Source organism: Nomascus leucogenys, chromosome 14, assembly GCF_006542625.1.
Source record: "Nomascus leucogenys isolate Asia chromosome 14, Asia_NLE_v1, whole genome shotgun sequence".
Classification (NCBI taxonomy): domain Eukaryota; kingdom Metazoa; phylum Chordata; class Mammalia; order Primates; family Hylobatidae; genus Nomascus; species Nomascus leucogenys.
Window position 1 is genome coordinate 92,337,019 of NC_044394.1, and position 25,690 is coordinate 92,362,708.

The 25,690-nt window shown below is 49.4% G+C and overlaps 1 protein-coding gene across 1 annotated transcript in view; it reads left to right on the forward strand.

Moving 5' to 3' along the window:
* The window catches only part of FOXK2 (forkhead box K2), an 85,440-nt gene that overhangs the window by 22,824 nt on the left and 36,926 nt on the right, over positions 1-25,690 (forward strand). Inside the window, exon 2 of the mRNA XM_030827182.1 lies at positions 22,996-23,190. Within this exon, the coding sequence (XP_030683042.1) occupies positions 22,996-23,190 (195 nt within the window). The remainder of the gene's footprint in view (positions 1-22,995; positions 23,191-25,690) is intronic.

The following is a 25,690-nucleotide window of genomic DNA, read 5'->3' on the forward strand; positions in this document are numbered from 1 at the left end:
CTGTCTCTTAGTGCCATCTAGGGAGGGAGCAAATAGTTATCAAGTTAGCACTTTATTCTGTCTTGAATTCTCTAATTGTTTTATGCCCACTAGCAAGGTTGACAGCTGAGGTCCCATATCAGTAAGTGAGCATTTATTATTTTTTTTTTTCCCAGTGCATCACACCTGGGCTTGTTGAACAGAAAAGCCTTTTTATGTGTTAATACTGTGTTGGCTTGAAATGGAGTGGCACCTTCAGGGGCTGACAGTGGCATAGCTTGGAGTGTGGTCTTTCTCAGATAGAGGGGTCCACAGTGGGTGTGTGTGGTGTGTGGCTGCTTCTTCATTGTCCTTGGAGTAGGCCCTCCCAGCATTGGAGGGTGTTTGAGACCAAGCACATTCCTGTGTGGGCAGCTCCGTCTTCTCTGGTTCTGCTGATGGATTCACTTTTTAGCGTAGGTGTCAGTGGACCAACCTCAGGGGCGTGCAGGGACAGGGATAAAGGGTGTGTTATAAGCACAAGTAGGCCTGAAATAGACAGGTTTTTGGAGTTAGAATTTTAAAATAGTTGTAGATTTTAAATAACTAATGATTTACCGTTTTTTTTTTTTTTTTTTTTTGAGGCAGAGTCGTGCCGTATCGCCCAGGCTGGAGTGCAGTGGTGCGATCTTGGCTCACTGCAACCTCCGTCTCCTGGATTCAAGTGATTCTCGTGCCTCAGCTTCCCAAGTAGCTGGGATTACAGGCACCTGCCATCACGCCCGGCTAATTTTTGTATTTTTAGTAGAGACGGGGTTTAACTATGTTGGCCAAGGCTGGTCTCGAACTCCTGACCTCCTGCCTCAGCCTCCCAAAGTGCTGGGATTACAGGTGTGAGTCACCACGCCCGGCCAAATTTTTAAATGTATTAACTTGTATCTGTGTATTACAAATTGATACTTGTGTGACAATCAGATATGACACTCAAAGGAAAATGGATACATGTTTTTTTCATACTTAACACACTATGAACTGCACTGTACCTGTTTCAAGAGGTAGGAAGGGTGATTTTTTTTTAAATAGATGGAGTCTTTGTTGCCCAGGCTGGAGTGCAGTGGTGCGATCATGGCTCACTGCTGCCTCGAACTTCCTTCCTTCTGAGCTCGAGGGATCCTCTACCTCAGCCTCCTGAGTAGTAGGGACTAGAGGCACAAATCACTGCATCCAGCTAATTAAATTTTTTTTTTTTTTTTTGAGATGGAGTCTCAGTCGGTTGCCCAGGCTGGAGTGCAGTGACACAATCTCAGCTCACTGCAACCCCCACCTTCCCGGTTCAAGTGATTCTCTTGCCTCAGCCACCCTAGTAGCTGGGATTACAGGCGTGCACAACCACACCTGGCTATGTTTGTATTTTTTGGTAGAAACAGGGTTTCACCACGTTGGCCAGTCTGGTCTTGAATTCCTGGCCTCAAGTGATCCACTTGCCTCAGCCTCCCTCCACGAAATTTTTTTTTCTTATTTCTTTTTTTTTTGAGACAGTTTTGTTCTTGTTGCCCAGGCTGGAGTGCAATGGTGCGATGTCAGCTCACCGCAACCTCCGCCTCCTGGGTTGAGGCAATTCTCCTGCCTCAGCCTCCTGAGTAGCTGGGATTACAGGTGCGCACCACCAGGCCCAGCTAATTCTTTCTGTATTGTTAGTAGAGATGGGATTTCACCATGTTGGCCAGGCTGGTCTCAAACTCCTGAACTCAGGTGATCCACCCATCTCTGGCCTCCCAAAGTGCTGGGATTACAGGCATGAGCCACCATGCCTGTCCCCAGTTTTTTTTTTATTTTATTTTATACAGACAGGGTCTCACTGTCCTGCTCAGGTTGGTGTAGTACTCCTGGGCTCAAGCAATCTTCCTGCCTCAGCCTCCCAACCTTGAATTACTGGGATTACAGGTGTGAGCTGCCACACCGGGCAGAAGGGCAGTGTTGCTGTTGATACGGGAAACAGCAAAGGACCCTGCTGGCAGGAGAGGACAGGTGCGGAGTGCGGCCAGAGCAGTATTACCAAGGACTTGGTCAGCTTTAAAAGTGGTCTCTGGGCCGGGTGCGGTGGCTCATGCCCAGTACTTTGGGAGACTGAGGCAGGAGGATCAGTTGAGGACAGGAGTTCGAGACCAGTCTAAGGAACATAGTAGGACCCTGTCTGTACATAAAGTAAAAAAAATTAGCTGGGCGTGGTGGTGCACACCTGTAGTCCCAGGTACTCAGGAGGCGGATGTGGGAGAATTGCTTGAGCCCAGGAGGTTGAGGCTGCAGCGAGCGGTGATTGCAGAGTGAAACCCTGTATAAATGAGTAAACGAATGAATGGTCTCTGGTACTTAACAGGTTATTTACCTGGAAAGGAAAAGTAGAATAAGTTAAACTTCTTGAGTGCTGTTGCCAGAGTGGCCAGTGGGTCCCCAGCAGAGGACATTTCTCACGTGGGGGTTTCGTTTGATACTGTGATTTTTGTCTTATAACTGTTTTCTAAATCCACTTCACAACTATTTGTAAATGCTTAGTAAATAAAACTGGGCGTGCTATCAGAATAATATTTTGAGATACCTTTTTTATTTTGTTTTGTTGTTTTAGAGATAGGGTCTTGCTCTGGTACCCAGGCTGGAAGTGCCAGTGGTGCAGTCATAGCTCACTGCAGCCTGGAACTCCTGGGCTCATGTTATCCGGGGACGCTGTAGGTGAGAACTTCTGACATCTAAACAAAGGCTTCTTTTAAGGGGCAGACTGATCGCTCAGTGCTTTGTGAGCACCTGCTATGGGGGTGCCACACCCAGGAGCTAAGCAGAGGCCCACCACAGCTGCCCACTTGGAGCCCAGAGCTTTTGCCTCTTCTGGCAGCTTCTCTTTGCTTGTTTGACTAGTTCTGGCCTCTGCTCTGAGAATGGTCATGAGCAACTGGAGCAGTAGGAAGGCCATGATAGGGAAGAGTCTTTCTTTTATTTTTATTTTTTAGTGAGACAGGGTCTTACTAGAGTGCAGTGGCGTGATCATGGCTCACTGCAGCCTTGAACTCCTGGCCTCAAGTGATCCTCCTGCTGCAGCCTCGTAAGTAGCTGGGACTACACGCCACCATGCTTAGCTTTTTTTTTTTTTTTTTTTTTTTTTGAGACGGAGTCTTGCTCTGTTGCCCAGGCTGGAGTGCAGTGGCGCAATTGTGGCTCATTGCAAGCTCCACCTCCCGGGTTCACGCCATTCTCCTGCCTCAGCCTCCCGAGTAGCTGGGACTACAGGTGCCCGCCACCACGCCCAGCTAATTTTTTGTATTTTTAGTAGAGACGGGGTTTCATGGTGTTAGCCAGGATGGTCTCGATCTCCTGACCTCGTGATCCGCCCACCTCGGCCTCCCAAAGTGCTGGGATTACAGACCTGAGCCACTGCTCCTGGCCAAGCTTTTTTTTTTTTTTTTTTTTTTTTTTTTTTTTTTTTTACTAGAAATGAGGTCTCACTATGTTGCAGAAGCTGGTCTCAAACTCCTGGGCTCAGTCGATCCTTCGACTTCGGCTTTCCAAAGTGCTGGGATTATAGGCGTGAGCCACTGTGCCCAGCCAAGCTTGTACTTTGAAAATTCTTTGGCTTTTACATTTTATGCCATATGTATTTATCATCTATTAGTGACAACAACAAAAATACTAATTGATCATCTTCTCTAGACAGTAAATGGATTTATTCTTTTTTTTATGTAAGCCACCTAATTTTCCCCTTAAATTAGGATATTCGTGGAGAAAGTCCTAGGGAAATGGCACTGTGCTGGTACAGTACACACACACACACACACCACCCAAAACCATGGGCCTAGAGATGCTTTGGAATCAGAGCAGACTGGATTTTACAACAGCAGCACAGCGTGTGTACTGGGTATGATTTCCTACTCCCAGGACTGCGTCATCCAACATGTGAGCATTTCTGTTGCTGAACTCATGAATATTCTCACTAAGTGGGCTAATTGAAGAGTATAATTAGCTCTTTCTCAGTTTAGGTCAGAATTGGCTGCCAGATGATTTCAGGTCAGATTTTTTGGAGCTTTTTGCTTTTTGGAATTGTGGAAAAGGGATTGTGGACCTTTATGGGGCATAGAGCTACTCCAGGCAAGTCGCTGTGGGAGGGGTGTGCAGAGTGAAGTTCTAGCAGGTGGCCGTCCTCAGTGGTGGCTTCCGTCCAGCTCTGCATCTGTGGTGCTACTGTCTGTTCTCCTTTCCTCTTGGGAGCCAGTGCTGCCCACCCAGGTCCCGGGGGCGCACCCTCTCCATGGTGTGGTCTGCTGCTCTGCATTTACGGAGATGGAAAAAAAATAATTAAAAAAAAAAAAGAATTGTTGATCTGCCCTGTCTGTCCTACCTGAGCGTTTCTCAGATCTGTCACCTGGTCTTCCTTCTTCCCCATCGCTGTTGACCTACTGGTTTCTCACTTGGACTTCTGGAGTGGTTTCTTAGTTGGTCTCCATTGCTCTCCACTTGTAAAAGTATCATCGAGACACAGAAAAGTGTCTAAGTATAGCTCAGTAAGAACCACTGGCATGGTCTGTTCTAGTGAAGACGTGACGTCATCAGCATCCACCTCTCCCAGCCAGGGCCTCCCACTCCTCCTTGGCTTGGAATTCCTATCCTGAATTCTAAACCATAAATTAGTTTTATTTGCTTTTGAACTTCCTATACATGAAATTATACAGAGTCCTTTGTAGGAGACGGTGTTTGTTTTTTATTGAATACTGTGTTTCTGAGGTTAGTCTACATTTTTGCATGTAGCTATTGGCCATTTATTCTCATTACTGGAAAGTAGTAACGTGGGTATACGACGATTCAATATTCTGCTATAGGTGGACATTTAAAGTAATTTTATTTGGGGCTATTATGAATAATGCTGCTGTGAATATTCTTATAGTTTTGTTTTTTTTTTTATGTTGGAAGGCTTTTTTTTTTTTTTTTTGAGACAGAGTTTTGCTCTGTCTCCCAGGCTGGAGTGCAGTGGCACGATCTTGGCTCATTGCAACTTCTACCTCCCAGGTTCAAGTGATTCTCCTACCTCAGCCTCCTGAGTAGCTGGGATTATAGGTGTGCACCAGCACGCCTGGCTAATTTTTGTACTTTTAGTAGAGACGGGGTTTCACCATGTTGGCCAGACTGGTCTCGAACTCCGGACCTCAGGTGATCCACTTGCCTCGGCCTCCCAAAGCGCTGGGATTACAGGCGTGAGCCACTGCGCCTGGCCAATGTGTTCAGCTTTCTTACCAACATGTTGGAAAGCGCTTTGTGCAGTTTATAGCCATTTACGCTGTGTGAGATCCAGTTCAGGGTGCCTCACAGCTACCTCAACTTTTGACATTTTCTCTCTCTCTTTTTTTAATGTATTTTAGCAGGTATTGTGTTTTAATTTGCATTTCCCTAATGACTAATGATGTTGAAGATCCTTCCATGTGCTTACTTGCTACCAAGCATGATTTTTTTTTTTGTTTGTTTGAGATGGAGTCTCGCTTGGTCGCCCAGGCTGGAGTGCAGTGGTGCCATCTTGGCTCACAGCAACCTCCGCCTCCCAGGTTCAAGCGATTCTCCTGCCTCAGCCGCTTGAGGAGCTGGGATTACAGGTGCCTGCCACCACTCCTGCCTAATTTTTGTATTTTTAGTAGAGACGGGATTTCGCCATGTTGGCCAGGCTGGTCTCAAACTCCTGACCTCAGGTGATCCACCTGCCTCGGCCTCCCAGAGTGCTGGGATTAAAGGCATGAACCACTGCACCCGGCCAGCATGGTATATTAAAAATACTTTTCTGCACATTAGCAAATGTTCACCTCTCGGTGCAGCTCGCCTTGTAAGTGTGGTGGGGAAGCTAGGAGTCTGAGTGCATATGCAGGAGCTCTTTGCTGCAGGTCCAGAGTGGAGTGAGAGGTAATCTGTAGAGTGCCCCAAGAGTGAAGGGCTGCGTCCCAGTGTCAAACAGAGGTAACAGCTTGCTTTTCTTTTCTTTTTTTTTTTTAAAACAGTGACGGGGGTCTCACCATGTTGCCCAGGCTGGTCTTGAACTCCTGGGCTCAAGTGTTCCTCCCACCTCAGACTCCCAAATTCAGGGATAATAGGTGTAAGCCACTGAACCCAACCTAAAACTCACTTTTAAATAAAGAACTCAGGCCGGGCATGGTGGCTCACACCTGGAATCCCAGCACTTTGGGAGGCCAAGGCAGATGGATCACCTGAGGTCAGGGGATCGAGACCATCCCGCCCAACATGGTGAAACCCCGTCTCTACTGAAAATACAAAAATTAGCCGGGCGTGGTGGTGGGTGCCTGTAGTCCCAGCTACTCTGGAGGCTGAGGTGGGAGAATCACTTGAACCCGGGAGGCGGAGGTTACAGTGAGCCGAGATGGCGCCACTGCACTCCAACCTGGGCGACAAGAGCAAAAACTCCGTCAAAAAAAAAAAAAAGGAAGGAAGGAGAAAGAAAGAATACGCAGATCTCTCTTATATGGTATACTGTCTATTATTATTGATTTTAAAGCTACAACCTTAAGCATCGTACTCCCTGTGTTTAGAATATTCAGGGTGTAGTATTAGTCTCCAGTGTGGTTCCCCGGAAGTGATCGAGGTGATATTTTACACTCAGGGTGTCCAGTCTTTTGGCTTTCCTGGGCCACATTGGAAAAAGTATTGTCTACACTAACAAGAGCTGGTGAGCTGAAAAAATCACAAAAATCATAATGTTTTAAGAAAGTTTATGAATTTGTATTGGGCCACATTCAAAGCCATCCTGGGCTGCATGCAGCCCATGGGCCATGGGTTGGACAAGCTTGTTTTAAGAGTTTAGGAAGAAAAATAATACTTCTGGTTATTTTTTTCATGCTGCTTAGTTGCTATTTTTATGTTTTACAGTGTGCAATACTGTAATATAATCTATACATATATTAATATATTGTTGCCAGCTTATTTTTCCTTTAAACTTTTTTTTGAGGAATATTTCACATAAAACAAACTTATTTTAAGGGTACCTTTCAAAGAGTTTTGACAGCTGTATACATCCATGTAACCGAAATCCCAATCAAAATAATAGATCTAGGTATTACCCCTCACCCCAAACCTTCCTCTTGCCCCTTGGCGGTCAGCCTCATCCCCCCGGAAAGTCCCAGACAGTCACCTCTGTGCCTCCCCTCCCGTAGAAGTGTTTTCTTCCAGGGTTTCATAGACATGGAATCACGTAGAATATACTGGTGTTTGGCTCACTCTTATTCACATGGTATATTTGAGGTTCATCCATGTTACTTGTGTGGGCAATTTTCCTTTGCAATTGCTGGGTGGCAGCTTAGTGTATTCTCTTCTGTGGATGTACCCCCATTTGTGGATCCATTCACCTACGGCTGACTGTCTAGACAGTGTCCAGTCTGGGCTGCTGTGCATCACGCTGCTGTGAACGTCTGTGTAGGAGTCACATTTGTGTGAACTGATGCTCTCACTTCTCTTCGCAGATAACTACGAGTGGTGGGGCCAGGTGGTCAGTGTGCATTTATTTCACAGAAAAGCTGACCCGCTTTTCCAGAGCAGTTGTGCCAGTTTGTATTCTTGCTGGCAGTATGTGACAGCTCTAGTTGCTCCATATCCTTGCCAGCACTTGGTTTTGTCAGTCTTCTTATATTAGCCATTCTCTGGGTGTGTAGTGGTATGTCAGTATGTGTATTTTTTTTTAATAGTTTGGATCATTTACATCAAATGTGGTTTAATTTGCCTTTTACTGATGATCAGTGGTGTTGAGCATCTCTGCATGTGCATTTGGCCATTTCTATGTCATCTGTAGTGAACGACCATTTTTAATGGGTTGTTTACCTTCTTACTGAATATTAAGCTTTGTTTATATACCCTGAACAGAAGTCCTTTATGAGATAGGTGTATTGTGAATATTTTCCCATTCCATCCTTCACCTTGCTTCTTGATACTGTATTTCATATATTCAAATATTGATTTCTACTTAATTTTTCACTTAGAGGTGTACAGTCAAAACCGTTTGGAGGCTACTGCTCTGCTGAATTAGCAGAAGGAATTGCTGTGGACTGAATAGAGGAAGGAAGGGACCCAGGTGCTGTCCCACAGCCTCTCCTGTGACCTCACCCTGGGAGAGGCATGGACGTTTGGTGGAGAGCCCTTTTTGGTTTTACGTGAATGTCATTTGGGCAGGTGTGGGGTAGAATGATCTCAAGAGCATTCTCACCTCCGAGGAGTGGTTGCATCTCGATGCATCAGCACAGGAGGGCTGTGATGTTGTGTGCTCGGTGCACTTGCCGCTGCCACCACCCGCGAGACCTCCAGAGAGCCTGACCCCGCCATCCGCACCAAGATCCCCAGCTGCTGTCTGGTGATGCAGATGAGAGGACCAGTGTGGTAGTTTCTCACAGCAGCCTCTGGCAGGACCTGGAGTGGAAGTCTTCCTTAGTCTAAAACACATCCCGAGTGACTGAACATTAAAGGAGAATGTGTCTTTGACTTACAAGGCCACTCGAAGTCGACCTCCTTCCTCTTCCGGGTGTGGCCCTTGCCTGTAGCTCCGAGTGTGAGGATCTTAAGTGGGTGTGCGCTCGTGAGCCAGCCTTTACCCCAACAGCAAGTTGCCACACCGAACTGCAGACCTGGCAGCCCTTTCCAGCACCTTCCTTATCACAGTTACAGTGCAGCAAATGGGAGAGGGGGGCCAAAACCCCCAAAATTACTCTCCAAGCCAAAGAAAAACTCTGGAGTGCTCGACAGCCGCTTACAGAGCTGCTCATCACATGTGTTGTTGGAACACCCAACACCAGCCTCCTGGTTATGAATGTTTCTGGAATCGAGGCTCCCTGATATGTGCCTACAGAGGCGGAGCTGCCTGAGGACATGCACCATTTACTAATATTTATACCTTAGAGTATAGGGCCAGCTTCATAACGTGGGGTCCAGTGCAGAATGAAAATGTGGGACCCGTAGTTGAGAAAGCAGGAAAAGGCCGGGCTCAGTGGCTCATGCCTGTAATCCCAGCACTTTGGGAGATTGAGGTGGGTGCATCGCGTGAGCCCAGGAATTTGAGACCAGCTTCAGAAATACAGTGAGACCCCCATCTCTACAAAAATGAAACAGCCAGGTGTGGTGGTACATGCCTGTATCCCAGCTATTCAGGAGGCTGAGGCGGGAGGATCGCTTGAGCCTGGGTTTGCAGTGAGCCATGATTGTGCCACTGCCTTCCAGCCCGGGTGACAGAGCAAGACCTTGTCTCTAAACAAACAAACACACAAAAAAGGAAAACAAGAAAAGAGCTTCTTCATGTCTTCCATGGACTTCTGGCCTGCCATAGTGTTTTTAATTTGCCACTTGACTTCAGGCTTTCCCAGGAATACGTGTCTGAAGCAAGGCACCCGTGTTCACACCCCACCAGGGACATTGCACAGTTGTGGGGGAAGAAGGGGGTGCAGGAGCAAGATGGGCTGTGTCCCATTGAACTTCACTACAGAACACCAATTTAAAGATAAATGATTAGGAACTTCAAGATGTTGGCAGTAAGGCATTAAACTCCATGCCTGGCCCTTCTGAGGCGGGCTTTTTTTTTTTTTTTGAGACGGAGTCTCACTCTGTCGCCCAGGCTGGAGTGCAGTGGTGCGATCTCTGCTCACTACAAGCTCTGCCTCCTGGGTTCACGCCATTCTCCTGCCTCAGCCTCCTGAGTAGCTGGGACTACAGGCGCCCGCCACCGCGCCCGGCTAATTTTTGTTGTATTTTTTAATAGAGACAGGGTTTCACCATGTTAGCCAGGATGGTCTTAATTAGGTGTCAAAGCCCGTTTTAAGCTTCGGAGGCTTAGGTTAGAAGATTTGTGCTGAAAGTCCAGACACGGTGGCTCACGCTTGTAATCCCAGCACTTTGGGAGGCCGAGGCGGGTGGATCATGAGGTCAGGAGATTGAGACCATCCTGGCTAATACGATGAAACCCCGTCTCTACTAAAAATTCAAAAAACTAGCCGGGCGTGGTGGTCTTCAGCTTTGTCAAGCTATTTGTAATTTGTGTGCTTTAAGATGACACTTGCCACTCAGACCTCCTCCAAGGAGGGGCAGGGGAGCCCTTTCCTGGGCCTGGCACGGTGCTCCACCTCCTGCACACCCCTTTTTGGGGCGAGTCCTTGGACTGTGGGGAAGCACCCGCTGCACTCTGGGTGGTGGCAGCCTCGGGCCCTGGGCTCCCCCTTGCGGAGTCCTCAGGGTGTGAGGCACAGGGCGTTGACGCGTGTTGCTCTCAGCACAGTTGAAAAGGCCAGGTAGGGTGGGTGCATGCTTATGGGTCACTGGTGTATATAAGGACTCCTGATCATGAAAGATTGTATTATCAAGTTTCAGTACGAGGGGTCCTCCCTGTATTGTGGGCCCCTTTACCCACTGGCTGCAGGCTTAGCTGTGGACGTGCTTCTGTCTTTGTGTTTGTCCCCTGCCTTGGGACCAGCAGTTTTCCTAAATGGGGCCACTGCATCAGCCTGGGCCCCAGAGGAAGGAAACGTGGCACTGAGCAGCTACTAACAAAGATGAGCACGGTGAAGCCGAGCCAGACGTCGATTTCTAGCCCAGAGACCCAGGGGCCGCTGTGACAGCAGCAAGGTTCAGCCTGTGCTAATGGGGGGACACTGTGGGTCGGGATGGCCAGGGCCATGCTAGAGTAACATGGTTTGGAAAACATTGTTCTGGTGAGTATCACTACATACAGGAGCGGGATGAATATTTTCCAAGGGGAGGAGAAATCTGAACCGCGTAGTGCGGCATTACCAGACTCGAGTTTCTTGGGCCATAATTTGGAAGCCCACTGACAGGATGGTGTGTAGATGTAGTGGACATCACTTGTGCTGGGTGAGTGACAGAACACAGGTCAGAGAAGGTCACTTGGTGCGAGTGTGGCCGTGCCACTGCCCTGTCCTCCACAAAACTGAGCTGCACTTTTCTGGCTTAGCATGAGGCCAACTATAAGGAATACATGCCCTCGAGGAAGGTCAGGAATTGGTGAGGAATGGCAGTGAGGCAGCGTCTCGGTGGCCCTCGAGGAGGGTCGGGAATTGGTGAGGAATGGCAGTGAGGCAGCGTCTCGGTGGCCCTCGAGGAGGGTCGGGAATTGGTGAGGAATGGCAGCGAGGCAGCGTCTCGGTGGCCTTCGAGGGTCGGGAATTTGTGAGGAATGGCAGTGAGGCAGCGTTTCGTACGTTTTTTAACTGTCGGGTCCCACACTATGGTCCATGGAATCTGGCTGATGGGACTGACACAGAGACCACCCCAGGAGCAGAGACGCTGAAAGGACGGTGTCTGGAGCAGGCTTCTCAGGCTGTCTGTGGCGAAGGCCCAGTCCAACATGAACCGGTGCTTCTATCAAACACCATAAAATGATTCAAAAAATGAAGTGGCTTCCGAACACTCTCCATGTCCGCACTCCCCTGGCGACGGACCAAGGCACACGCTCCCAGCCTGGCCACAGGCCTAGACTAGCGTTGAGGTTTGCATTGGGCATTTTGAAGGCTTAAAAATGTTTTTCTTTTTCTTTTGAAATTACTTCAGAATTAAAGCAAAATTGCAAAAGAGAACTTCCATTTTCCCAGATTCCCACTCTATTACTGTTTCACCAAACCCACATGTTCAGTCTCTCTCCCTCTCCTGAGACATTCGAGGGGCAGTTGCAAAGGTGACGCTTTTCCTGCAGGCATCCTCTTCTGTGCCCGCCCCAGTGAGCACTCTACGGCAGCTGTGGCCTAACGGCGACCTTCTCCAGGCTCCACCCACCGGCGCTCCTGCCCTTCACTGATGGGCCCTGTGTTGCGCTGACCCCTCCCATCGCTCTAATCCCCTTCTGTATGTGGCCGTCCTCAGCCTTTGTCTTCTGTGACATTGATTTTTTTTTTTTTTTTTTTTCTTTTTGAGACCGAGTCTCGCTCTTTCGGCCAGGCTGGAGTGCAGTGGTGCTATCTCGGCTCACTGCAAGCTCCGCCTCCCGGGTTCACGCCATTCTCCTGCCTCAGCCTCTTGAGTAGCTGAGACTACAGGCGCCCACCGCCGCGCCCGGCTAATTTTTTGTATTTTTAGTAGAGACGGAGTTTCACTGTGTTAGCCAGGGTGGTCTCGATCTCCTGACCTCGTGATACACCCGCCTCGGCCTCCCAAAGTGCTGGAATTACAGGCATAAGCCGCCGTGCCCGGCCGACATTGATGTTTTTGAAGAGCACAGCATTAGTGATTTCGTCCAATGTCCAATTAGGATTTGTTGGATGTTTCCTCTTGGTTAGATCTAGGTTAGTTACCTTTGGCAGGAACTCTGGAGGTGAAGTTGTGTCCTCTCTGGGCACCATGGCCGTGTCACCCTGGTGTCATTTTGTGCTGGGGACAGTGATGCTGGCTGTGAGCACTTGGCTGAGGTGGTTGAAGAGCGGCATCCCGAACAGGGCTCTGGAGTGCAGAGTGACCTCTGCAGCCACTCTGGTCAAGCATCTCCGTGGCTCTGTAAGGCTCCAAACCTGACAGGTGCTCTGTAGGTCACCCCATTATGTAAAATCACAAATTGGAAAGAGTTTGTTAAATTTTCTTTCTTTTTTATTTTTGGAGACAGAGTCTCGCTCTGTTGCCGAGGCTGCAGTGCAGTGGCATGATCTCGGCTCACTGCAGCCTCTGCCTCCTGAGTTCAAGCGATTCTCCTGCCTCAGCCTCCCGAGTAGCTGGGATTAGAGTCACGCGCCACCACACCTGGATAATTTTTGTATTTTTAGTAGAGATGGGGTTTCACCGTGTTGGCCAGGCTGATCTTGAACTCCTGACCTCAGGTGATCTGCCCGCCATGGCCTCCCAAAGTGCTGGGATTACAGGCGTGAGCCACCGTGCCCAGCCAGACTTGTTTTTTAAATAGGCAGAAAGGAGCTCACCCATGGAGCATTTTTTCTGAGTCGTCTGAGGTATCTGTGTCATGGCAGAAAAGGACGTCAGGAGTCTGGGGGAAGCAGGGCCATCCTGGAGGCCACAGCCCAGGCAGGTGTCAAGGCCAGAGGCAGCTCTGCTGTGCTTGCCTCTCAGAGGGACTGCCTGGGACCAGACCTGCTGCTCTGAGCTGTGTTGGCCCTGGCCTTGTCTCCGCTGCATGTCAAGGACACACGGCCTGCTCGAATGGCAGGGGCTTTTGTTATGCGGGTTCCCAGCCATGCTGTCGCTCCACAGAAGCACAAACATGGCTTTCGGGGACTTTGGATGTTTCTGGAGGGGTCTGACTCTGGGTCTGTGTTCATTAGATCCACATTCAGGGGTGTGGCTGCGAAGAGGTCCCTAGACCTTGGGATGTGTGATGAGCCCTTAAGACATGAAACACCATTGGAATCAGCTAAGCTCCAGGGACACAGCGGTTGCGCCTGTGGTGGACATTGTCCCAGAGGGACGTTTGTCCCGTTGCTGTGACGCAGATGGTGGCTGACTGTGGGGCTGCTTTCAAGTACTTTTGTTTTATTTCCTGAGACAGAGTCTCGCTCTGTTGCCAGGCTGGAGGGCAGTGGCGTGATCTCAGCTTGCTGCAGTCTCCGCCTCCCGGGTTCATGCCATTCTCCTGCCTCAGTCTCCCGAGTAGCTGGGACTACAGGCGCCCACCACCACGCCGGGCTAATTTTTGTATTTTTAGTAGAGATGGGGTTTCGCCATGTTAGCCAGGATGGTCTCGAACTCCTGACCTCGTGATCCGCCCACCTCGGCCTCCCAAAGTGCTGGGATTACAGGCGTGAGCCACCAGACGTGGCCTCGAGTACTTTTTTGAAACTGGTTGTAGGGAATAGTTTGACAAATCGGCTAGTTGGTTGAACTTGCTTTGCATAAAGAGACATCACTAAATTTAATTCTCCTTAAAGTTGGAGACTTATTTAAATCTGATTCATTTCTGTGGGGCTGTATGATGTTGGTTAATATTGAAGTCTTGTAACAAAGTCTGGCTTTGTTCCTAAGGAACCCGTTTTTGGAGTCCTTAGAGCTTCTTCATGAGTCTGTTAATTCATAAACTCCAGACCATTGGCCTGCACGTTGCATTTGTAATAATTTCCATTCCCACAAGGAACTAGAACAGGAGAAAGAGAGCCAGGCTAGAAGGATGTTTGTGACACTGAATCCAGTTTAAGTTGTTGGTTTGTTCAAGTGAAGGAAATTGAATTTTTATCAGGGCCCTCCAAATAGGTTTGAAACTGTCAGCTGCTGCGTTGCTACTGGGTCGGTTCTGATTTGTGGTTTGAGGTGCACACCCCCTCCTAGGTGCTCTGTGTCCTCTTCTGGGGTTCACGTTTCTGGTCAGTTTTTACTTAGGGATTTGCCATTCTGCTTTCTGCCACCTGGTGTTCCTTTCATGTAGTGCATCTCTTAACCTGTCCCTTCCTTCCATTTTTGGTCAGACGTCTCAGGCTTGTAAACAGATTCCTAGTCTATACTGAGCTTCATTACAAATCTTGCAGAATCCAGTAAGGTTTTTTTTTCTTCTTCTTCTTTTCCAAGACAGTCTCGCTCTGTCGCCCAGTCTGGAGTGCAGTGGCTCGATCTGGGCTCACTGCAACCTCCGCCTGCTGGGTTCAAGCAGTTCTTCCTGCCTCAGCCTCCCGAGTAGCTGGGATTACAGGTGTGGGCCACCATGCCTGGCTAATCTTTGTAGTTTTAGTAGAGAGCGTTTCACCATATTGGCCAGGCTGGTTTTGAACTCCTGACCTCAGGTGATCTGCCCGCCTAGGCCTCCCAAAGTGCTGGGATTACAGGCGTGAGCCACCGCTCCCAGCCCCAAATAAAGTACTTTTAGGAACACACAGTGCCAGGAATTGGGATGGGCTGACTGTGAGAGACAGCCACCTCATCAGCCTAGTGTCTTCCAGACACTTAAACTCCATCATTGACCCCAAGTGCTTCTCTGGAGGAAAGTTGCAGGGCTAGGGAAGAGGCACCTCAGGCCTTGGGGAAGTCAGGGGCCCTTCCAGCCAAGACACCAGCTGCAGGTGGTCCTGCACTGAGCTCATTGCCCTGCAGCCATGTGGGGAAGACACAGGTCCCCGGAGGACCTAACCCCAGGCGTCTGGTTTCGCCCCCACCTCCGTTCTGTTGTAACATTTTGCGGCTCTTTCTAGTGTCATGAGGCAACTCATCCAAAATTATTCCACAGCTTTTAATTTCTAGTTTTGAAAAGGGGAACAAGGATTTCCAAGGTAACTGAACTCCATAGAGAACCCGAAAACAGTTTTAATGTATCTTGTTTCGAATGTAACCTACATTCAAATAAATTATAATTATAGTGTGCGTATCCATGCAGTCACAACCCAGGTAAAAGAAATAGGTCACTGTCACCGGGTGCGGTGGCTCACGCCTGTAATCCAGCACTTTGGGAGGCCGAGGCGGGCGGATCACGAGGTCAGGAGATCAAGACCATCCTGGCTAACATGGTGAAACCTCGTCTCTACTAAAAATACAAAAAAAAAAATTAGCTGGGTGTGGTGGCGGGCGCCTGTAGTCCCAGCTACTCGGGAGGCTGAGGCAGGAGAATGGCGTGAACCCAGGAGGCAGAGCTTGAAGTGAGCCGAGATTGTGCCACTGCACTCCAGCCTGGGCGAGAGCAAGACTCTGTCTCAAAAAAAAAAAAAAGGAGGTCATTGTCAGCACAAAAGCGTAGAAAATGGCACAGTGAACCCCCCACGCCTGTCACATGATCCACGTTTTGCTAATTTCTACATCCATCTGCATGGACGGCTTTTATTTTTTTTAAAAAACTGTTTATTGAAGTATACCGTCCATACAGAAAAGTGTGTATCATGGGTATGCAACTGATGAATTTTTACAGACAGGAACTCTCACTGATGCAGTCAGAATCCAGATGAAGAAAAAGCAAGTTGGCCGGGCGCGGTGGCTCACGCCTGTAATCCAGCACTTTGGGAGGCCTAGGTGGGCGGATCATGAGGTCAGGAGATCGAGACCATCCTGGCCAACATGGTGAAACCCTGTCTCTACTAAAAATACAAAAGTTAGCAGGGCGTGGTGGTGGGTGCCTGTAATGCCAGCTACTCAGGAGACTGAGGCAGGAGGATTGCTTGAACCGGGGAGTCGAAGGTTGCAGTGAACCAAGATTGCGCCATTGCACTCCAGCCTGGGCAACAGGTGAGACTCCGTCTAAAAAAAAAAAAAAACAAGTTGCCATTTAAAAGCTAAAAGATAGCTTTTAAATGTATTTCATGGCTTATCAACGTGGAGAGGCTCACACTTAGGTTAAAACACAGAGCACCTCCCTCACCTTGCTGGGGCCGGGACTGGGGCTGGGCTTGTTCTGTGGCGGCCAGGATGGAGGATGAACAGCACATCCCCATGCTTTTGGTCAGAGGCTGTGAGCAGATGGCCAGCAGCACCTTCCCGTCTCTCTCTTGTATTTATTTTTATTTTTATTTTTTTTGAGACAGAGTCTTTCTCTGTCACCCAGGCTAGAGTACAGTGGCAGGATCTTGGTTCACTGCAGCCTCCACCTCCCTGGTTCAAGTGATTCTTCAGCCTCAGCCTCCTGAATCATTGGGATTACAGGCACGTGTCACCACCCCTGGCTAATTTTTGTATTTTTAGTAGAGTCAGGGTCTCACCATGTTGGCCAGACTAGTCTTGAACTCCTGACCTCAGGTGATCCTCCCACCTCAGCCTCCCAAAGTGCTGGGATTACAGGCGTGAGCCACCGTGCCCGGCCTATTTTTATTTTTTATATATATTTTTTGAGATAGAGTCTCACACTGTCGCCCAGGCTGGAGTGCAGTGGCACAATCTCAGTTCACTGCAACCTCCACCTCCCAGGTTCAAGCGATTCTCGTGCCTCAGCCTCCCAAGTAGCTGGGATTACATGCGCACGCCACCATGCCCGGCTAATTTTTGTATTTTTGGTAGACATGGTATTTCACCATGTTGGCCAGGCTGGTCTTGAACTCCTGACCTCTGGTGATCCACCTGCCTTGGCCTCCAAAAGTGCTGAGGATTACAGGTGTGAGCCACCGTGCCCGGCCTCTGCCTTTTTTAAAAAAACTAGAAATGGGATCTTGCTCTGTTGCCCAGGCTAGAGTGCAGTGGTATGATCACAGCTCACTGCAGCCTCAAACTCCCAGGCTCAAGCAATCCTCCTGTTTCAGCCTCTGAGTCATTGGAAGTACAGGTGTGCACCACCATCCTGGGTAAGTTTTTAAACATGTTTTATAGATATGTGGGGGTCTTGCTATGTTACTGATGCTGGTCTTGAACTCCTGGGCTCAAGTGATCTTCCTGCTTCGGCCTCCCTGAATGCTGGGATGACAGGTGTGAGCTGCCGCGCCTGCCTCTTCCTCATTTTAAATGCCTTTGTTCCTGAGCATCCTCTGCAGTGGAGTCGCCACAGCGCTGACTGTCTGTTGTCTTTAACTGGAAACACTGGGGTTGGGTACAGTGGCCCATGCCTGTGCTCCCAGTACTGTGGGAGGCCAAGACAGGGGGAATCACTTGAGCCCAGGAGTTTGTGACCAGCCTGGGTGACATTGGGAGACCTTGTCTCTGCAAAAAATGAGAATAATAAAAATTAGCTGAACATGGTGGCGTGTGCCTGTAGTCCTGGCTACTCGAGGCCGAGACAGGAGGATCCCTTGAGCCTGGAAAGTTGAGGCTGCAGTGAGCTGTGGTTGTCGCTGCACTCCAACCTGGGCTACAGAGCGAGACCCTGCCTCAAAACGAAAAGGAAACAGAACCGATGCAAAGGAAGGATGGCTCAGTGTGGCAGTGCCCTGTCCGCGGAGAGCACTCAGCCAGGCCTGGACGAGGACGTTGTTCATGACTCTAGGGAGAAGTGCGAGCTCACAGATAATATGGGAGTGTGGTCCTGTTGTATGAAAAGCAAACGAAACACTAAGAGGACATTGGGTTCCCCATCGTTCTAGGGCTACTGCCCCCACAGGGGAGGAAGAACTCGCCTCTTTCCCTGTTGGAATGGTGCACACTGCTGGAGCCGTCTCCTGGGAGAACCGGCAGGGAGTCTGTTCTGCTGGTCAAGGCTGGGCCTTCTGCAGAAGTTCAGGGTGGACATGGAATAAATATAGCACAGTGGACACCAGATGCGTCTGTGGGAAGAAGTCACTGTTCACATTTTTACATCTTTTTTTTTTTTTTTTTTTTTTTTTTGAGATGCAGTCTCGCTCTGTCGCCCAGGCTGGAGTGCAGTGGCGCGATCTCGGCTCACTGCAAGCTCCGCCTCCCGGGTTCACGCCATTCTCCTGCCTCAGCCTCCCGAGTAGCTGGGACTACAGGCGCCCTTCACCACACCCGGCTAGTTTTTTGTATTGTTTTTAGTAGAGACGGGGTTTCACCGTGTTAGCCAGGATGGTCTCGATCTCCTGACCTCGTGATCCGCTCATCTTGGTCTCCCAGAGTGCCGGGATTACAGGTGTGAGCCACTGTGCCTGGTCCATGCTGGCTAATTTTTATGTTTTTAGTAGCAGTGGGGTTTCACCATGTTGGTCAGGCTGGTCTCGAACTCCTGACCTCAGGTGATCCTCCTGCCTCAGCCTCCTAAAGTGCTGGGATGACAGGCGTGAGCTACTGAGCCTGGCCTGGTAGTACAGTGTTTGATTTGGTGTCCTGAGTGTCTGTTATGTGGATATGGAGTGCAGTTTTCCACTGAGCTTCAGTCTGAGGTTGCGCGGTTGGTGCTCGCTGTTCTACCCATCTCCACTACTGGCTGGCGACCATGCAGACTGCACAGCTGCGCTCAGCTCAGAGCCAGTGTCATGTGCGGAGCCCAGCAGGGATGGCAGAGCCGCTTGGCATCCAAGCACCTTGCCCTGTTTGTGTCCACGTGGTTCTGTGAGAACCCCTGGGTTGTAAGCTGTTAGGCTGGTATGAGAGGGTGGGTGGTCCTGGGAACATGCCCCCACGTGGGACGGGCTGCTCATTAGCAGTGAGGAGGACTCAGGAGATGGTGGGTGGGAGTCTAGGGTGACTTTCGGATCCTGCTGGAACCTCGTGCCAGGCTGGTCTTCCTTGTTGTCCTCAGAGGTGATAGCTGTACACACACACCACCCCTCACCCACCCCCCCTTGTTTGCAGAATCTAGAATTAATGTCTGTGTAAAGGGAGCTGAGCTTGGTCGGATCTCAGACACATGGCAGGTGATCCGTTTTATTATTTATTATGTATTTATTTAGAGCAGTACTGAAAGCTTATTAAAAAGCTTTAGAGCAGGAAGGAAAAGAGGTAAAGTACACCTGGAAGAGGACCAAGCGGGTGACTTGAGAGATTAAGTGCCAGTTTTCTTTTAAAATGTAGTTATAAACAGGTGTTTGAATTTGGAAGGTCTAAAGCCAGCAGTGAATGCCACTCAGTGTGAAGTGTTGCAGATATTTGCTTTAGATAGACTTTTTTTTTTAAATGGAGTCTTGTTCTGTCGCCCTGGCTGGAGTGCAGTGCCGGGATTTCGGCTCGCTGCAGCCTCTGCCTCCCGGGTTCAAGAGATTCTCCTGCCTCAGCTTCCTGAGTATCTGGGATTACACGTGTGTGCCACCATGCCTGGCTTATTTTTTTGTATTTTTAGTAGAGACGGGGTTTCAGTGTGTTAGCTAGGATGGTCTCGATCTCCTGACCTCATGATCTGCCCGCCTCGGCCTCCCAAAGTCCTGGAATTACAGGCATGAACCACTGCGCCCGGCCCTTCTCGCTGTTATTTAAGGGAAGCGGTCTCACTATGTTGCCCAGGCTGGTCTCAAACTATCCTCCTGTTTTGGCTTCCCAAAGTGCTAGGATTACAGGAGTGAGCCACCGTGCCCGGCCCTTCTCCCTGTTATTTAAGGGACGCGGTCTCACTGTGTGGCACAGGCTGGCTTTGAGCTCCTGGGCTCAAGCGATTCCACCCCTGGCTTTGTGATGCAGCTGGAAGCATTTTGCTATCTTTTGTTTTACTGATTCTTTTTGTTTCCTTTGGTTTTTTTTTTTTTTTGAGACGGAGTCTCGCTCTGTCACCCAGGCTGGAGTGCAGTGGCGCCATCTCGGCTCACTGCAAGCTCTGCCTCCCGAGTTCACGCCATTCTCCTGCCTCAGCCTCTCCAAGTAGCTGGGACTACAGGCGCCCGCCACCACGCCCGGCTAATTTTTTTGTATTTTTAGTAGAGACAGGGTTTCACCGTGGTCTCGATCTCCTGACCTCGTGATCCGCCCGCCTCGGCCTCCCAAAGTGCTGGGATTACAAGCGTGAGCCACCGCGCCCAGCCTTCCTTTGGTTTTGATACCAGTGATTTGTTTCTCTCTTGGTCTTAGTTGATTCAGTTAATAATTTGCAAGGATGTAAAATAAAATAGAGCTTTATAGACCAAAAGATCATTGTCTTTATATCATTTATAGATGAGGTCAGGTACAGTGGTTCACGCCTGTAATTTCAGCACTTTGGGAGACTGAGGTGGGCGGAGCACTTGAGCCCAGGAGTTTGAGACCAGCCTGGGAAACAGAGCCTGGCATGGTGGCATGTGCCTCTAGTCCAAGCTACTCAGGAAGTTGATGCGGAGGATTGCTTGAGCCTGCGAGTTCGAGGCTGCAGTGGGTCAGTGATCGTGCCACTGCTCTCTAGCCTGGGTCATAGGGGTCTTTGTTGGCCAGGCTAGTCTCAAATTCCTGCACTCAAGCAATCCTCCCTCCCCAGCCTCCCAAAGTGCTAGGATTACAGATGTGAGTCACTCTGCCCAGCTTTCAAACGTTTTCTCCTGAAGGTGAACAAGAAAAGAAGGTGGCTTACTTTTTCAGTGTCTTAACGGGTTTTGGCAGAGAAGCTTTTTCAGTTTTCATGATGGACGTGTTTTGAAGGCCAGAGCTGATGGCACTGGGGAATGGACTCCTGTATTTCTGGCCTGAGCACCTGAGTGCTGCCTGTCACTGCTGAGGGGAGTCCTGGGAGAGGACCGTGGGCTGGGAGTCTTGTTTGAGAGCCTCAGTGTTGTTGCCTATGCGGGGCCAGAGTGTAGGGACACCCTGGAGCTGGAAGTGGGGATTTTGGAGCCATTTGGGTATGTGTAGAGTTCAAGGTCCGAGGCCTGGATGAGCCAGGAGTGAGGGTAGAGGGAGAAACTGGAGTCGAGGCCTGGAGCATTGAACATTGAACATCGGGCGGTGAAGAGAGGAGGCTCCAGTAAGGGACTGAAAAGGAGTGCTGCAAAGCGGGAACCAGAGAGTCTGATGTCCTGGACACCCAGGAGGTGGTCACTCTGTGAGGTTCTGCTGTGTCCACCAAGACCGTGGGGAGGACTGGCTGTCCTGCCTGTGCCTCACAGGGAAAGGAGAAGGGCGAGGGGAGGCAGCGGCAGCGTGGCAAAGAAGCGAGTGTTGAAACCCTCGGGTGCTGCCCTTCCCGACCCCAGCTAGAGGGTTTGGAAGTGTCTCCTCGGAGACGTCCCCGAAGTGGGAGGGCCATGGCGTAGCCTCCGACCTCCACAGGCTGGAGGTGCCCCGGTGCCCCTAGGGCAGGGTGGTGGGTGGAGCCTTCCTCTGTGGCAAGGGTACCCGCACTGGGTGCGCAGATGTGAGCTGGGCTGAGTCCCGCGCCGGGTGCACAGATGTGAGCTGGGCATAGTCCCGCGCTGGGTGCGCAGATGTGAGCTGGGCTGAGTGTGGCCGGCCACTTGTTTGCGTTGTTTGTAGACAGACAAATAGGCTGTCGTTGAACTGGGTTCGTGGTGGGGACTTAGAGACTCTCAGAGTCTATGGACTATTTTTAACTTTTATTCTTTGAAGGTATTTGGCTTGCATGTCCTTTGGTTATGTTTTACTTGAGTCATGTCAAGGAAGCTACATGAAGTGTGAACCAGAGTGTTCACTGCAAACCTTCTCCCCTGTAGCTTAATGTCCCTGGCTCTTTGTTTGCCAGAGCCAACAGTGAAAAAGGTGATAGGATTTTTTATTTAAAGAAAAGGAGGCTGGGCGCCACGGCTCACGCCTGTAATCCCAGCACTTTGGGAAGCCGAGGTGGGCGGATCACGTGAGGTCGGGAGTTCGAGACCAGCCTGACCAACATGGAGAAACCCCGTCTCTGCTAAAAATACGAAATTAGCCGGGCGTGGTAGTGCATGCCTGTAATCCCAGCTACTTGGGAGGCTGAGGCAGGAGAATCACTTGAACCTGGGAGGTGGAGGTTGCAGTGAGCAGAGATAGCGCCATTGCATTCCAGTCTGGGCGACAAGAACGAAACTCAGTGTCTAAAAAATAAAGAAAGGAATTATTTTTCTTAAGTAAGAAAACTACCACAAAGTTATTGCTTTGTGACCCAGATACATTTGTATGTTTATTTTGAAAGGAAAAATAGACACTGGGTGGTATTTGGGTTTTAAGTCTACTATAAGACCCAAAACATATTCAGGCACTTAGTTTAAAAGGAGTCATGTAGACTAAGTAGTATTTGAGTCTTTTTGCCTTTTTTTTTTTTTTGGTCGGGGGAGACAGTGTCTCTTGCTCAGACTGAAGTGCAGTGGCGCTATCATAGCTCACTGCAGCCTCGACCTTCTGGGCTCAAGCAATCCTCCTGCCTCAGCCTCCTGAGTATCTGGGACCACAGGCATGCACCACCACGCCTGGCTAATTTTTTGTAGTTTTTGTAGAGATGGGGTCTCGCTGTGTTGCCCAGGCTGGTCTTGACCTCCTGGACCCAAGTGATCTGCCTGCTTCAGCCTCCCAAAGTGCTGGGATTACAAGCATGAGCTACGATACCTGGCCTTGTCTGTGCTTTTAATTTTCCTGTGTGGCTGGTCTACGTAGCGTTTTCTTACTGGTGTTTTTAGTCACGAAGCACCTTAGTTGTGGTTTTGTTTGTTAGGCGACTTGTAATACGGTGAGCTGAGCTTGGAGGTGTTGCATCCATGTCCTCAGCTGCTCCAGTGTTGTGGGGGACACGTGGGGACCCTGCCCGGCCCCGGCCGGGACAGCAAAGGGTTGTGAGGGACACGTGGGGACCCTGCCCAGCCCTGGCTGGGACAGCAAAGGTGCTGACGGTGGGCTTTTCTTTTTCAGGTGCACGTTCAGGTTCCCGAGCACAAACATCAAGATAACGTTCACTGCCCTGTCCAGCGAGAAGAGAGAGAAGCAGGAGGCGTCTGAGTCTCCGGTGAAGGCCGTACAGCCACACATCTCGCCCCTGACCATCAACATTCCAGACACCATGGCCCACCTCATCAGCCCTCTGCCCTCCCCCACAGGAACCATCAGGTGCGGCCATGGGGATGGGGGACTGGAGCATCCTTAGTCCCAGTGGTGGCCCCAAGTAATGCCTTTCTCCTTCCCTGGTGCTGACTTATGTGGAGAGACAGATGTGAGGTGGTGTTTAAAATATCATTGAATTTCTGCTCTGAATTTCCTGCATTATGAAATGCAGTTCCCAAAGGTTCCTGGTTGTTATTTACTCATTCCTTTTTTTTTTTTTTTTTGAGAAGGAGTCTCTGTTGCCCAGGCTGGAGTGCAGTGGCGCTATCTCAGCTCACTGCATCCTCTGCCTCCCAGGTTCAAGCAATTCTCCTGCCTTAGCCTCCTGAGTAGCTGGGACTACAGGCGCCCGCCACCGCACCCAGCTAATTTTTGCATTTTTACTAGAGACAGGGTTTCACCATATTGGTCAGGCTGGTCTCGAACTCCTGACCTCAAGTGATCCGCCCACCTCAGCTTCTCCAAGTGTTGGGATTACAGGCTGAGCCACTGCGCCTGGCCTGTTTACTCATTCTTTAAAAGATGTTTTTAAAGTTTTGTTTTGTTTTTTTTTTTTTTTGAGATGGAGTTTTGTACTGTTGCCAAGGCTGGAGTGCAGTGGTGCGATCTTGGCTCACTGCAACCTTTGCCTTCCAGGTTCAAGTGATTCTCCTGCCTCAGCCTCCTGAGTAGCTGGGGCTACAGACATGTGCCACCATGCCCGGCTAATTTTTTGTATTTTTAGTAGAGACAGGATTTCACTGTGTTGGCCAGGCTGGTCTCAAACTCCTGACCTTGTGACCCACCTCCCAAAGTGCTGGGAACAGGCGTGAGCTGCCACAGCTGGCTGGTTTTGTTTGTTTGTTTTTTTGTCTTTTTGTTTTTAAGAGATGGATTGTGGCTGTGTTGCCCAGGATGAACTCAAACTCCTGGACTTAAGTGATCCTCCCGCCTTGACCTCCTGAGTAGCTAGGACAACAGACGTGCTCCACTGTGCCTGGCCTGGATTTTTTTTTTTTTTTTGAGACGGAGTCTCGCTCTGTCGCCCAGGCTGGAGTGCAGTGGCGCAATCTCAGCTCACTGCAAGCTCCGCCTCCCGGGTTCATGCCATTCTCCTGCCTCAGCCTCTCCGAGTAGCTGGGACTACAGGCACCCGCCACCACGCCCGGCTAATTTTTTGTATTTTTAGTAGAGACGGGATTTCATCGTGGTCTCGATCTCCTGACCTCGTGATCCGCCCGCCTCAGCCTCCCAAAGTGCTAGGGTTACAAGCGTGAGCCACCGCGCCCGGCCTTGGATTCTTTTTATTGGAGTATAAATGAAAGGGCAGACAGTGGTCTAAAGTCTGAGATAGATTTTAATTTGAATTTTGAATTTTTTAGAGAGCCCACAGCCTGAAGAACCATGAGCCAATTAAACATTTTTTCTTTTTTTTTTTTTTTTTTTTTAAAGAAGAGTAGAGAGCCCAGAAATAAACCCTCACATAATGTAGTCAATTTTTTTTTTATTTTTTTGAAACAGAGTTTCACCCTTTTTGCCCAGGCTGGAGTGCAATGCGCGGTCTTGGCTCACTGCAACCTCTGCCTCTCAGGTTCAAGCGATTCTCATGCCTCAGTCTCCTGGGTAGCTGGGATTACAGGCATGCACCACCACGCCCTGCTAATTTTGTATTTTTAGTAGAGACGGGGTTTCTCCATGTTGGTCAGGGTGGTCTTGAAATCCTGACCTCAGGTGATCCGCCTGCCTCGGCCTCCCAAAGTGCTGGGATTACAGGCATGAGCCACCACGCCTGGCCTCATCGAATGGTTTTTGACGAGGGTGCCCACACCATTCATTCAGACTTCCCAACAAGTGGTACTAGGTAAACGGTATATCCACATGGAAGATAATGAATTTGGGCCTTTATCTTATACCATGTGCAAAAATTAACTGAAAATGGATCAAAGACTTAAATTTAAGGCCTGAAACTGTAAAATTCTTAGAACATAGGCAAAACCTATGACATCGGATTTGGTATTGATTTCTTGCATTTGATACCGAAGACACAGGCAACAAAACAAAAAGACAAATTGAACTTCTTGAAAATTTAAAAAATTTCTGCACCAAAAGACAACATCAGTAGTAAAAAGGTTCTACAGAATGGGAGTAAGTATTTGCAAATCATACATCTGACAAGGGATTAATATCCGGATTATAGAGAGAACTCCTAAAACTCAACAACAAAGAAACAAAAGACCCAGTTCAAAAACGCGAAAGACATTCTTTCAAAGAAGATATAGAAATGGCCAATAAGAGCCGGGCGCGGTGGCTCACGCCTGTAATCCCAGCACTTTGGGAGGCCGAGGCGGGTGGATCACGAGGTCAGGGGTTCGAGACCAGCCTGACCAATATGCTGAAACCCCGTCTCTACTAAAAATACAAAAAAATTAGCTGGGCGTGGTGGCGGGTGCCTATAATCTCAGCTACTCAGGAGTCTGAGGCAGGAGAATTGCTTGAACCCGGGAGGTGGGAGGTGGGGGTTGCAGAG